The 14580-nt window shown below is 37.8% G+C and overlaps 1 protein-coding gene across 2 annotated transcripts in view; it reads left to right on the forward strand.

The window, feature by feature from the left end:
- The window catches only part of MTHFD1L (methylenetetrahydrofolate dehydrogenase (NADP+ dependent) 1 like), a 255883-nt gene that overhangs the window by 93675 nt on the left and 147628 nt on the right, over positions 1–14580 (forward strand). For both annotated transcript variants that reach the window (XM_048844238.2, XM_048844239.2), the window contains exons 18-19: positions 3071–3211; positions 8670–8738. In XM_048844238.2, coding sequence (XP_048700195.1) covers positions 3071–3211; positions 8670–8738 — 210 coding nt within the window. The remainder of the gene's footprint in view (positions 1–3070; positions 3212–8669; positions 8739–14580) is intronic.

A 14580-nucleotide genomic window follows, 5' to 3' on the forward strand; every position in this document is an offset into this window, starting at 1 on the left:
AGTAATAGTGAAAGGTATGAAGGGTTATAGACAAAACAAACAAAACACACTTTCTATTGATTAAATTTAACTTCAGCAAGTTATATTCATGGTTTAAGCGGGTTTCTCACCTATATTCATTTTCCATAGACTTCAGCCTCCTTGGCTGAAGGACCCACTGTTCTGTGATTTCGAGAGCTCTGGCCTCTTCAGTCACTCAAGTGATGGATAGCTCAAATGTCTTTTTGCCCCTCCTTATATTATCCCCAAAGTTCATTGTCTTTGTTTCAAGAGCTAGGAAGGCTTTCTGTTGTTCTCTTCCTGTGAACTTCTCATCCTTCTGCTGATTCATATGTAAATAGAGCTTCCATTGTTTTTTGGTCTCACAGTCAGTTGATTTAATTGCTTTATTCTTTGGGGTTCCGATTCCCTGGGGTGTCTGGACCCTGACTGTGTCACAGAAAGTAACATTGACTGATAGTATAAAATAGTATGTATTATCGTAATAGTTAGGGTTGTGGCTGGTTTTTTAATAAAATGTTATATCATTCCTCAAACATTTCCCGGTGGTGGGTTCTTTCCCCTTTCTTTTTAATTTATATAAAAAAAGGAAAAACCCTCATATACACAAGGAGAAATAGGCATTTTAATTTTAATGATGGTGATGAAAACTCTGGAATTCACAATAAAAGCATAAACTCTGTTCTTAAAACCATCCTAATAAAATTAGATGGTGTTGCAATTTATGTGGTGTGTGAAATCTCTCTTTGATCTCAGATTCATTCACTGTCTCTCAGTGCTGCAAGGATAAGTTAGAGGAGTATCATCCTTAACCCTGGATTTTCTTATTTTCGTTAGTTCAAGGAAGGCTTGGCCATAACACTGTTTTAACATAGCTGGGGAGGTTTAACTATGTACCCCCAGCTGTTTTGTTGGATACACAGCTTTTTTCTCTGTTAATAAAGAGCTAGCCCAAATTAAAGTTTGAAAATATCTGTTTTATAACTTTACTGTTGTCATTTTGGATCCAAATGCTGTAAATCTTTACTCACATACAGATAGTCTTTATTGACTTGTGTGTGTATGTATGTTTACCTATTTATATCTCTGATCCAGAAAAACATTCAAGCATTTGTTTAACTTTACATGAACAAGTTGCCACGTTGACCTCAGTACAATTATTCACATGCTTACATTTAATCAAGTGCTAAGAGATTTTCTCTAGCAAAACTGTAGCAACTTGCATGAAAGCTGAAGGGAGGCGCATGGATTACAAGAGAAAAGAGTTGGGAGGAACACCAGGCAGTCATTCTTTGTGGCTTATGCAGATGCATAAAATATTAAGTTGCGGCTGGAGCAGCTGTGTATACAGATGCTTTAATAAAGAGCCAATTTATTTTAATAAATCTAGAATCCTCTCATGTTAGTACCCAGCATGAGGTACATGAAATAAGGGCCTGTTGTGGGTCCTGATCCTGCAGTCTTTGCAGAACTTGGGCCTAATGTATTTACAAAGTGCCTGTCACTTTGGTGTCTAAGTCAGCGTTTCTCAAATGCGGCTGGGCTTTTCTTGCAGCCACAGCCTCCTTGGCAGTGATGGGGAGGGTGGGGGGGGCACAAAGCAACAGCCCCTTCTCTGCGGCTGCCAGTAGTGATTGAGCCCTGCCCCCCTCTGGGGAGACAAAAGCTGGAGGAATAGGTGAGTTCCTCACCTTGCTGGGGGGTGGGGGGGAGGAGAGGTCGAGCTTCAGCCCTGGGGTGGTGGGTGGCAGGCTCCAGCCGTGGGGCTTCAGGATCCATTCCTTGGCTGCCCGGCAGCAGGCTCTGGCCCTGAGCTCATCTCTTCTCTTCCTCCTCGCCCCCCGTCACCCCTGGCCCTTGCTGCCTCTCCCAGTGCCCCATTGCCACTGGCCCCCGCTGTCTCCATACCCACCTCCCCATCCAAGGCTTAATTTGTCCCCAGGCTTGCCGGGGCTGAGTTAGTCTTCTATGAAAAGTGATATTTGTATGTTTCTTAATATCACTTTTCTTAGTAGCTAGCAAGTCTTTAAAAAAGCAACCAAAGAAACAACAAGAAAAAAAGACCAGGAACACAAATAAGGTGCTTTGCACGTTCTTTCTGTGTAGGTCCGGTAAAGAATAGAGACAACTGTACATTATTTTTATTATTGTCTGAAAAAAAAATCCTACATAAATAAATTACAACGATTTGGACTTGCATATGTATTTGTTTTTCCTAAAGTTAATCAAATATTTTAGGAAAACTGTCAGAGTGGCCACCAGCAAGAGTTGGTGGCCGCACTCTGAGGCCACCAAACAAATTGTTGTGAGAATCCCTGGTCTAAGTATCGTCAATGAGATACTTCACTTGTCAGGGGTTTAGTTTGAATCCTTCTAAAGAAGTATTGCAGTTTATAGATCTATTTCTACAAGAGCAACAGGACTGGTGTTGCACAAAGTTCCTGTGTTTTTAAAGTTACTTACATGTTAATCCAGGAGGAGAAAAAAACACAAGTTTTATATGCTAAATCCAAGAAAATACTATTTTAAAGGAACATTGTCCAGTAGTTTAACCCCCCAAATTCAGAATTTTGTAAATTAAAAATTACAAAATGTAATATGAATATATCTTCATGAAATGGAGGATTTTTTAAATATTCAAATCCCTGACCAATATTCTAAACCCAAATATAAAGGCACTTGTGCCAGTGTATGTGATGTGGAAAGTGAAACTGACCAGTGTTGTTTCACTGACCACACAAGGGCCTGCTGGTTCAGCAACTTGAACTCCCATTAAAGGAAGTAGCAGTTGAGGGGTTCAGTCCAGCAAGGTGCTGAGTCCCCAAATGAGTGAAATGCCAAAACCAAAACAAGAAACTCTCCAAAATCTTATCATTTTAAACATCTAATTTCCTATTCACTGTTAGTTATTTCAGTTTAAATAATCTTAGGTGTTGTTAATAACAGTTAAGAACTTTTTAAATTTCACTCTCAAGGTAATAATCATATTGTATTTCTTTTAGTTTTGCTCTGAAAGTATTCTCTTGCCTGCTTCTGGTGTGGTTTACTACTCTTACTTTTATCTTTGTAGGCTCAGTTTGACATTGCTGTTGCAAGTGAAATCATGGCAATCTTAGCACTGACCACCAGCCTGGCAGATATGAAAGAGAGACTGGGAAAAATGGTGGTGGCTAATGACAAAAATGGACAACCAGTGACAGCTGAGGATTTGGTATGTACGGTAGAAAAGCCCTGTGAATAACTCCTGACTCTTTTGCTTTGGCTGCTGAATCAGTAAAATGGCAGATGTACACTATCTTTTAGTTTGTTTTTAACAATGCTTGTAGGGCTTTAAGGGTTAGGCCCATTTGATCCATAATCTGGCCACAGTTGGAACAGGATGTAAACTTACCTTTGTCCAAGCCTTCTGGTAACTCTGCTTTGAAACCACTTGTCACATAAGCTACTTGGGTAGATTTCCACATCTCTAAGGCAAGCTAATTAGATGCTACAGAGAATGAAGGAGCTCCTTTTCAGGTGGTAATGTTTGCTATTGTACTTCTATAGTATTCTCAAATATTACAGTGGTGGCTGCCTGATGAATACTTGTAGCAGTAATCTTTTTAAAAAAAAATGTTCTTAACTGAGGTTAGTGATAATGTTTGTGAAGAATTAACTTTACACATCTGCAAGATCTGTTTTTTAAGGACACACATTGGTTATTCTTATTCAAGCATCCATCCAGCAATCCAGGTTGTCTGCTAAATTGCCCCTTCCCACTTTCAGCTATGAAAGAAGTATATAAACATTTTTCTTGGCACCAAATCCTAACCCCATAAATAGCCAGAATGTTGTCAGCAGCCAGCATTCTACACTGTACGTACATTTATGATGTCTGCCTTGTATCCCTTCATCTATACAAATCCTCCTTCTTTTCTCTTCTTTGGCCTGTGGGATCCTAAGTGGATAATAGCAGTTAGCAGGTTTTTCATGAGTAGACAGTACATCCTGGCCTCAGGAGCAGTGGAAGTTTCCTAAAAAGGGGGGGGAGGGGGCAGGCAATCAGCGCACAAGCCGTGGCCCTTCCTCCCAAGGCACTGCCCCGCACCGCTCCTTCCCCCTCCCAGGGCCCCGCTCCCCCCTTGCTCCTCTCCACCCCTTCTCCCCATTGCTCAGTTTAGCATTTAGCTGCTAAAATCCTAAGTCTCTGCAGAGCGTGTTTAAACTGATTTTTTGAAAGCTTGTAACTTGGCCAGATGTGGACAGTTTTTCACAGAGACTGCAAAAGGCACATCCCTGACACACAGGTCTATCCCCTTGCCAGATTTCAAGTGCCCGCCCCAAAGCCTTGGAACGTTAGAGCTTTTCAAAGAGACGGTCACCAGAATTTTTTAACATCAAAAAGCATCATATTTTTCAATAATCTCATTCTCAAAAATGGCTGAACTGTTCTGGCTTAAATTTGACTAAATAAAATAAAATACATTTCAGCCTGAGGCAGATACCCAGGATGGAAAATTTCTGCCTGAACAGGTAAAGTTTTCCAAAGCTATAAGCAACTGAAAGCAGGGTTTTTATAATGGGCAACCTTAATAATAGGCAACACTACCAGCCACGCCTAGAATTTGTATAGATAAACCAAATTCCACGAATTTCTGTTGCCCAAAATTTATTTTTATACATTAAAATGATATTTTGACAAATAGTTTCTAGTTCATTATTTAATTTACGTTAATCTAAACCATTAATCCTCTGTCTCTTTCATTTGTTTCTGGATGTGAATAATGTTTAATACTCTGTACAAAAATGCACTTGCTCTTAATTTCATCCTTCTATGCCACATATTTATGATAATACAATAATAAAACCTAAAATATACATTGGCAGATGGAAACCAGATACAGAGCAGGTTGGGGAGCAGGAGAAGAAGTAGAGAGAAATTAAATATTTCATGAATTGAGAAGACGGCTTCCACAAGTGTAATGAATTAAATATCTAGCATCTGTAATGGAACGTAAAGAATTATTTGCTAAAATGTGAGGTCCATTGTACAATATTCAGAAGGCTAAATTTCTTTTTTGGCTGCTATAATATAGTAGAAGCTTGATGGACAGGTATCATATCTCCATGTCAAATTAAATGGGTATGCCCTAGTTTAGTATTTCAGCAGCCGTGAATAATATTAAACAAATATGTAGCTATTTGTTTAGTAAAAGAAGCTTCTCAGGTTATTATGCAAGTTTTTTTTAACAATTATTAAAATATATTAGATTTACAGTGTCATTTTTATTTTATAAGTACTTTATAGCCCAAATATTTTTTTTCTGCAAACTTAGGCCCCAGTCCGTCAAAAACACATATGCTTAACTTTAAGCACAAACAGGTCTTGTTGAAGTCAGTGGGACTACTCAGATACAGCTATTGACAGTCAACGTTTTTGTGTTTAATAAACAGTTTACTGTACTAAAACTTCAGAAAAATGTATCCCACACTTGGTATTGTTATGACTGGAACAAAGAAAAGTCACAGTTACTCAATTTCCTCCTAGGGAACCCTCTGTTGTTCTCCTCTGCCCTATGGTCAGTGTTCTTGAAATGTCTTTAAAATCTGTAAATCAGCTTTCTCATTTCCTAATGCGCTTCATGCAGTCCAACCTCCTCTCTAAAGCCAGATCTTCTCAACTGAGGGTGCTTTGGATAAAGCTCTCATGCACTTTGTAGTAGGCATTGTCTTGGAGGAGCACAACTGCCTCAGTGTCTCACAAATGGAAATGTGGGGTAAATTTTTCAAAAGCACCTCATTCCTATTTTCAAAAGAGACATAGGCACTTGAAGACTTAAGCTCCTAGATGTCTAAGTCATTTTTGAAACTGGGACTTAAGATTCTAAGTCACTGAAGTGCTTTAGTAAAATTTTCTCCATGGCCTCTAATGTAGCTGGAACCTGATCCATGAATGGTATTGAAGATTAGGCCCAAGACTTTGAATTGGCTTTGGAAGTGGACTGGAAGCTGGTGGAGAAGTAACCGTTCAGATCTGAGGTACTCATGGTGGTCTAATCCATGGAGAATGTGGGCAGACACATTATGTACCAGCTAGAGGCTTTACATTATCATCACATTGAGCTTCAGACACAGAAATCGAGTCCAGAGTTGACAAATGTATGGATCACTGTGGCCAGGTTCTTGTCTGGGAGGAAGAGAAGAAATTTACAAGCAAATTGGGAGGTGTAAACTAGTTGTTTTTTTTTAATTCAGTAGCATTGTTAAGTCATCTAAACTCAGTCAAGAGTCAAACAAACTCTCGGCTTTGAACCACCTTGAAACATATTGCCAGTGGGAATGTGGGGAGGGGTGCTTCTTGGTTAGTTCTACAAAGCATTGCAATACGAATATTTTTCCATTCGTTCTCTGAAAATATCAGTGTGTGCTTGTTTCTTTTGGCGTGGGGTAATGATTCAGGTTAAATAAATGTGGTTCCATTACCTATGAAAGTGGCAAACAATGTGTGATGGCATAAAGAATTGCATCATAGGAACAAAATTTTGTCTTTGTGTTAATTAAAGTCCTTACCTTCATTTTTTGGCAGTGTTTTTACTATTGGAATGTACTGTCTAGCATGTATGTATTGCACTGCTTTTCACGAGGTGGAATCTGAAATGCTCCGCTGTGTATCATAGTCCCTATGCGGCTAACAACCAACATTAGTTCAAATGGTAGGGGACTGCGCTTTTGGAATGGGAGAATGAGAATTCTACCCCAACTTACTACTGTAGTGTTCTGAGTGGCCATAGTGTGCAGCATTGGCAAAACAACAGGCTTTTATGTTCATGACTTTAAAATGTCCGCTTGTTTAACTAGGAAGAGCAATTTTTGACATGTTCTGTATTTGATTTCTAATCTCACAATTCAGTAACCTGAGATTTAATGGAGAAATTGCTAAAAATGAGAAATGTTTAGTTTAATTTTAAATTGTTAGGCTTTGGGGTGGGGAATTCAGTGCTTCAAGTTTTGTTTGGTAAATGCTTCAGGTTTTGGAAATGAGTCAAGTTGTTTCCTTGTACAGCAAGTAAAGTCATGTTGAACAGATGAAAAATCTAATATCCTTTAAAATCTACGCTTTACAATTTTTTTTTTTAAATGTCCAGAATATAGGGAATCTAAAGCAATGGCATCATCAGTCATTTTTACTGAATAGCTTGGGGGCAATAAAGAGGAAAAATATATAAATAAAGTATAGAAGTGAAAATGAAGGTTTATAAACTTTCAGAATATAGCATTATGGTACACTAGTTGATTGAGTACTTAACTTGATGCTGACTTTTCGATGGCATTTCATCTCAATTTTTTTCTTTGTCTAAAATAAATGACCTGTTCTTAGCTACAATATGTTATTTTGGTGGGTTTGTGGCTGTATGAAAAGGAACAGTGAGACGTGGTGACAATCTGATTTTTTTTAAATATGTCTATTTCATGTGTCTCTGTGTTTATCATTAGACTGTTAGTCAGAGATGGAATAGCACCTTCTCTCTCTATGCGAGAAATGATAGACCCATATCCATTTTGGTAACCATCGGAATTTTGCGCTTCTTTGTTTCTGATCCCCAATATGTAAACAAGATTTTTTTTTTAAGAAAGTAATGTGCAATTGAAAATCTATTCAGTATTAATCCATAGACAAAGGACAAATATATTATCTCATTACCATTGTCTCATCCCATTTCAGTGTAGTTCATTTTGTGATGACTGGATATTTAAACTCTTGTAACAGAGAGACTTACAACATGGCAATATTTAACAAAGAAATCATAAAGTGTGGCCTCAGTTTCCTTAATTCATTATTACCAGAGGAAAAGTATCATACATTATTCCTTTCTCTTCTGGAGACCTGGGTTCAAATCTGATGTTACAAGTGAAAAATTAATTTGATGCAAATTGGTAGTAATAGGAATTATTGCAAAATTGCCTCATAATGTATTATTTTCAGGGTTTACATTGCTGGGCCTGTTGGTTCAAATGTAGATTAATTGGCAGAGCTGTTTGAGGAGTTCTGTACAGTTAGTACAGGGGAATAAAAATGAGAGGCAATCTCATGGTATCTATTTACATTCTCTTCTCAACCATATGATTATATAGATCTTGCAGAGACTACCAGTTCATTTCTCCACCTTTGTACCTAGAAACCCATGCTACTGATGTCCATTCTCTCATGAGCGAAGTACGTCTTTCATTTCTTTGTGTAGTATTGGCAAGCTTGTTGTCCTTTCCTTTCTTAGTGTTCTTGATGGGCCTACACTTTGGTTCTCTTTCCTCTCCATTTTTGTTCTTTCTCTCCTGTGAGTGACCTTGGGCTAATCACTGTTTCTCTCTCTGTCTCAGTTCTCTCTCTGTGAAACGGAAAAAATATTTCTCTACCATATTTCTCGCGGATGTTTTGAGGGTAAATCCATTGATATTTGTGAGGCATTCTGATACTATTGTAATAAAGGCCATAAAGTAACTAAATCTAAATAGATTTCTCTTATAATGGTGATTGCACAGTATTACAATGTGTACAGTGAAAAACATTTCCCTTTTTTTGTGAACCAGTTTTCCCTTTAGAACTAAAGTTTTATATTTCAAACTCATTAAACTTAAACTGTTTGAATGGGTGTAAAATAGGGATTCTTATAATGTGCACTCTTGTTTTTTAGGGAGTAACAGGTGCTTTGGCAGTTTTGATGAAGGATGCAATTAAGCCAACACTAATGCAGACTTTAGAGGTGAGTTCAACTTGTGAACCTTTTTTAGAGGTCTCGTTAGTCCTTGTTTTAAGATTCCATATTACTCCAGCCATTCTTCCTTCACTTAACTTTTTAGGGCTCAAAGCAAATTTATATGCTTTAACTAATTAACTTGAGCTGTGTTAGTTCCTCCCTTGTATTTGCTTTCCATGAACCTTTTGGCCTCACTTATGGCTTTGACGTGAGTTCCAGACAAGGAGTAGTGAATTGTCCCAATCACAGTCTGCCTTCCATTTCCACCTTAATGTGATAGGAAGGAAGTACCCTGCACTAGGTTAGGTTTCTACCTGATGCATACATCAGGTAGTTATGCTGTTGGCTCGTTGAGTGGGTGGAACCAAGGCTCTCACTAAATCCTTCCTCCTTGGGTGGGGAATAGTGGAGAGGAAATAACAGCCTCACAGAGGTTGCTCTCCCCTACGCTGCTGTCTGATTCTGAATTATGGAACATGGGAGACCTGAAACATGGGTGCCTTACACCCACTTATTGCCTTGCATGACTGGGCTTGCGCCTGCAGTCTGACCCTTTATTGATGTAATGTTTGTAGAGAAGAAATTGAGCTTTGTTGCTTTTGGAAAGAGAATTTAAAATTTTCTTCGGGTCAGTATTTTTACCAGAAATCTGACAAGGATTATGCTTCTCCAGCCAGAAACAATACAGGGTGACTTCTGACCAATCACAACAAGTGAACAATATTCTTAAAAAATAGTTTTGAATAGTTCATATATTTTAGGGAAATTGGAATAGCAACAAAATTCTTTGAAATAAATTATTAGTTGTGGATTATTCGTTTGGTTCTATTACAGGAATTTCTATTGAGCAAAATAAATAATGGAGTGTTAGAAGCTTAGTTTGTGTCATCCTAGAAAACTTTGTGCCAAATGCAAGTAGCTCTCTGGCTTTTTGTACATAGATTTTTATTGTTGAAAAATTCAACTGTAATAATATTTAGTCCATGCCGTGATACACACAACTCCCTATCCACTCAACATATTGAAATCAATTCCCCAGTTTATAAGAATTTCAGCACACAAGAATTCAAAACATCATCAATTTTTTCGTTTTGAGTTTTTTTTAATGGATTATTGGTTACGGAAGGAATTTGATACAACATGTTTTTGATTTCATCCAAGGAATGTTGTTATATTAAAATAGTTTGTCATGCTGTGCATTTCACTGTAGTTTTCCTTTTTTGAGCAGAATAGGTTTCTCTTGCAAAGGTTTTTCTTTCATGCAGCTGTATAAAGAAATGTATCCGCAAAAAGAAAAGGAGTACTTGAGGCACCTCAGAGACTAACAAATTTATTAGAGCATAAGCTTTCATGAGCTACAGCTCACTTCATCAGATGCCTACAGTGGAAGATATAGTGGGGAGATCTTATATACACAGGAACATGAAACAATGGGTGTTATCATACAGACTGTAACAAGAGTAATCAGGAAAGGTGAGCTATTACCAAGTAAAACTATTTCCCCTTGTTTATTTTCCTCCCCTCCCCCCATTGTTCTTGTCAACTGCTGGAAATGGCCCACCTTGATTATCACTACAAAAGGTCGTCCCCCTCTTCCTGTTGGCAATAGCTCACCTTTCCTGATCACTCTTGTTACAATCTGTATGGTAACACCCACTGTTTCATGTTCTCTGTGTATATAAGATCTCCCCACTATATTTTCCACTGTATGCATCCGATGAAGTGAGCTGTAGCTCACGAAAGCTTATGCTCTAATAAATTTGTTAGTCTCTGAGGTGCCACGGGTACTCCTTTTCTTTTTGCGGATACAGACTAACACGGCTGCTACTCTGAAAGAAATGTATGTGTGTTTTGGTGACATTCAATAACAGAAACCAGAGATCACCCAGAACCAAGAAAAATGCTTCCATGAATTTGGGTACTAAATTGGTATCCAGACTACCTTTTGGGGTACATCAGTCATGAAGTAGCTTTGATTCTGCTGTCTGGTTTGTATCACTCTATTAGCACTGTGTGTATCTGTTCGGAAATGGTATCATGTAAAGAGCTGTTGTTTTGCTGTGTTATTTTAAAAGAAAATGATAAATGTTAGAATAGTTTTATTTGATTCATGGGCATTTAGTCATGAGAGCCACACTTTTATTTTTCAGTTATTTTTCATTGTGTATTTCTTTATTCACCCTTCTACACAGTACTGATTTCTGCCTTTTATGTGGCACTAGTCTGTTCTGGTTCATTCCATGCTATGGCTGAAACATCCTGTGATGGTTTTCAGGGTACCCAGGACTGTGAGTCACCTTCTCACTGTGTGCCATCCAGTGAGAGAAACTCGTTGTGCTTAACAGAGTATCAGCTCCCTGATACCACTAGCCTGTTGGCCACCCAGTCACTCCTTTGGGCAATGCCAGCCCTGACTTTGCCTTGCAGGTTAACAAACAATGCACTTGAGTCCCTTTGAAACATTCCTCTTTAATGTCCGGGCTCCAGCCCCTTCTCCACTGAACACTCACAGAAATAGCAGGTCTGCTGTCCTCAAGGGACAATATACACATCAGATGATATGATTCACTTCAGGATCAGCACTTTGCTTATTACCACAACATTGAGATATGCTTATTGTGAAATCAAGGATAAGTTTTTACCCGAGGTTTCCCCACTCTCTCGCCCTTGTTGACTTCATATCCCTTTGTTGACTTTGCATGTAAATGTGTCTCCACTGTGTTAGTTTGCAGTGCTTAGTCTACGTCCCAACAGAGAGACAGGCGAATAAGCATTTTTATCTGACAGGAAACCTGTTTCTCCATATGAGAACATATTTTCAGGATACATATATAACTCCTTACCCTGTATCTGTATGTCCGTTTCACCAGCAATATTAATGACCAGTGTGACTCTGGCTTTCATTCAAGACCCTCCTCCAAAGCTTAATGGAGGACCTAGAGCTTCAATAAGAGGAAGAATTTTTTTTTTAACATGAGCAAAATACCTTACTCCTAATTTCATTCTCGGAGATGACTGAACCATTTTTGCTGAAACTTTTAAAATAAAATAAAATCAGCCTAAGGCAGACACCTGGCATGGAAATTTCAACCTGAAGAGTTGTTAATGTTTAGCAAAACTGTAAGCAACTGAAAACAGGAGCTAATAATAGGAAGTATTGGGCAACCTTAACAATAAGTAATGGTACCAGCTCTGCATATAATAAATGTCGCACTTCAGGAACTTTTACATCTGATGTGGCTATTATGCTAGTTTTAACTGTACATAATGTTTTCATAGTGTTTTATCCATGTCTGTCATGAATGATACTCTTGTGAACTGCTCCTATAACATTTGACATTTATTTATACAATGTGTAGCAGAGAAACAACAGTATCTAACAACTCTGTGGAGTGGTAATATGGTTGCCCTGTAACTCATGTTGTAGTTAAAGTACAAATCATAGCAAGGGGTGATAAATACCATAAACACCTTGTCAGCTATTGATAATCTTGCATATTTTGCTTTATGCATGATTTGCTTCCTGCAATTTTTTGATAACCAAGAATTTCCCTTATTAAATGTATACACTATGCTGTTGATAGTTTGTATATATAGTTTTTTAGGAATGGGTCGCAAAATAAGTGGCAGCTGTACATTTCGAGGCATTGTGAAATTCTCCATAAATTTTTAAGGGGCCTTTGGAGATGTCTGATGTGGGTCTTTGGGGGGGCATTGCTTTTATAGCTACAAACGTCATTCTGAGAAGATTTTTAATCCATTTGTTCAAGAGTGTGCCTGAGGTGCCAAAGGTCTGTTCGGGGTTCATTCTCATGGGTAACCAGCCCGTGCTTTTTTGCTCCAGGAGTTTTGTTGCCTACAAGAGCTAATGAGAGAATGAAACTTTTAACTAACTCCCTTCTATTTTCTGGATTTTCGAACTCCATTGAGCTATTTTTGGAGTCTTCGTTTGTCTAGTGAAACGAAGATTAAAAGCTCTTAAAAAAGATTAAAAGCTCGGGCCCTATATGTATCTAAAAGTGTGTCAAATTAAGGTGCCTCAGATGCAGTTGTCTCTGATTAAACGTACCTTTGGGGCTTTTGCGGCTGAAGGTCACTTGAACCAGACAATTCAGGACACATAACTTTAAAAAACATGCTTTAAGAGCAGACACTGTGGAACTCTTTTTCAGCTAGCTTTAGTTGTCATGTTTTAAAACAGATCGCTCGCAGTGCTGTATGAAAACTTACTGAACAATAAAGTCCAAGGTAAAAATAAATTCAGTGGACTAGAATCCACAGTAGATTTTGATATGTTAATTTTACAGCTGTGATAGTTATACAGGTAGTTCATTTAATGTGAGATAAATTGTGGATTATAGAAACAAACAGGCTAGATTTGTAGAAACTATTAAAAGCCTTATTAAAAACAGCATAGGAGGAAATGGTTTGTTGTTTGTTTTACTTAGATTTTAAGCTGTTTGGAGCGGGGGCCATCTTTTTGCTATGTGTTTTGTAACTTGCCTAGTGCATGATTAGGGCCCCTAGGATCTGCTGCTAACAATAATAAGCTTTGAATAGAGGGGAGGATCATATGTTTAGAAGCTCACTTGCAATTTGAAGGTTTCCCTAGTTCAAGCTGAGTTTTTGCATAAAACTCTACTGGCATTTCACTTCTGTAGTCCCTAGAGGACATAAAGGAACACTGACTCAAAAGAGTGGGAGTATAGTGATGTTGATAAGCTATATCATTCTTTTTGTTCTAAGACATGATGTTTGTTGCTCTTTCTTTCTGGTTTTGTTCCACTGTTTCATCTTTAAAACATGTACAGCAGAGTAGCCATCAGATGGTTCATGGGAATTGTCTATCTTTTCAATAACATCCCCATCACACACATGTGCACTCACACAGATGTGTACACGCATTCTCCCACAAAGACAAATTGTGTTCTCACAGAAGGATCCTGAAATTTTATACGTAGGAGTCTAAAGTACTCTTTTGTCTGCTTGAAGGAAAGTGCTTGTGTATGTGCAAATCACACACAGATAAAATATAAGATTAGATGATTGTAGTTGGCATTCTGTAATGGTGAGGACTAAAAATAGTGTCATTAAAACAGAAAAATCATTTTAAGGGTTAAGAGTAGGTCTGTCAAGCGATTAAAAAAATTAATCATGATTAATTGCCATTTTAATCTCCCTGTTAATAGAATATCAATTGAAATTAAATATTTTTGGATTTTTTCTACATTTTCAAATACATTGATTTCAATTACAACACAGAATGCAAAGTGTGCAGTGCTCACTTTATATTTATTTTTCATTACAAACATTTGCACTGTACAAAACAAGATTTAGTATTTTTCAATTTACCTAATACAAGTACTGTAGTGCAACCTCTTTATCATGAAAGTTGAACTTACAAATATAGAATTATTTATAAAAAATTACTGCATTCAAAAATAAAACAATGTAAAAATTTAGAGCCTTCAAGTCCACTGAGTCCTACTTTTTGTTCAGCCAATCGCTCAGACAAATTTTGTTTACATTTGCAGAAGATAATGCTGCCTGCTTCTTGTTTTCAGTGTCACCTGAAAGTGAGAACAGGCGTTCGCATGGCACCATTGTAGCCGGCATCGCAAGATTTTACATGTCTGATGCGCTAAAGATTCATGTCTACCTTTATGCTTCAGCCACCATTCCAGAGGACATACTACCATGCTGATAATGCTCATTTTAAAAAAAAAAATGTGTTAATTAAATTTGTGGCTGAACTCCTTGGAGGAGAGTTGTATTCTGCTATATATTTCATGTTATAACAGTCTCGGATGTTGTTGTTTTAAGAACACTTTCACTGCAGAGTTGACAA

Source organism: Caretta caretta, chromosome 3 (genome assembly GCF_965140235.1).
Source record: "Caretta caretta isolate rCarCar2 chromosome 3, rCarCar1.hap1, whole genome shotgun sequence".
NCBI lineage: Eukaryota > Metazoa > Chordata > Testudines > Cheloniidae > Caretta > Caretta caretta.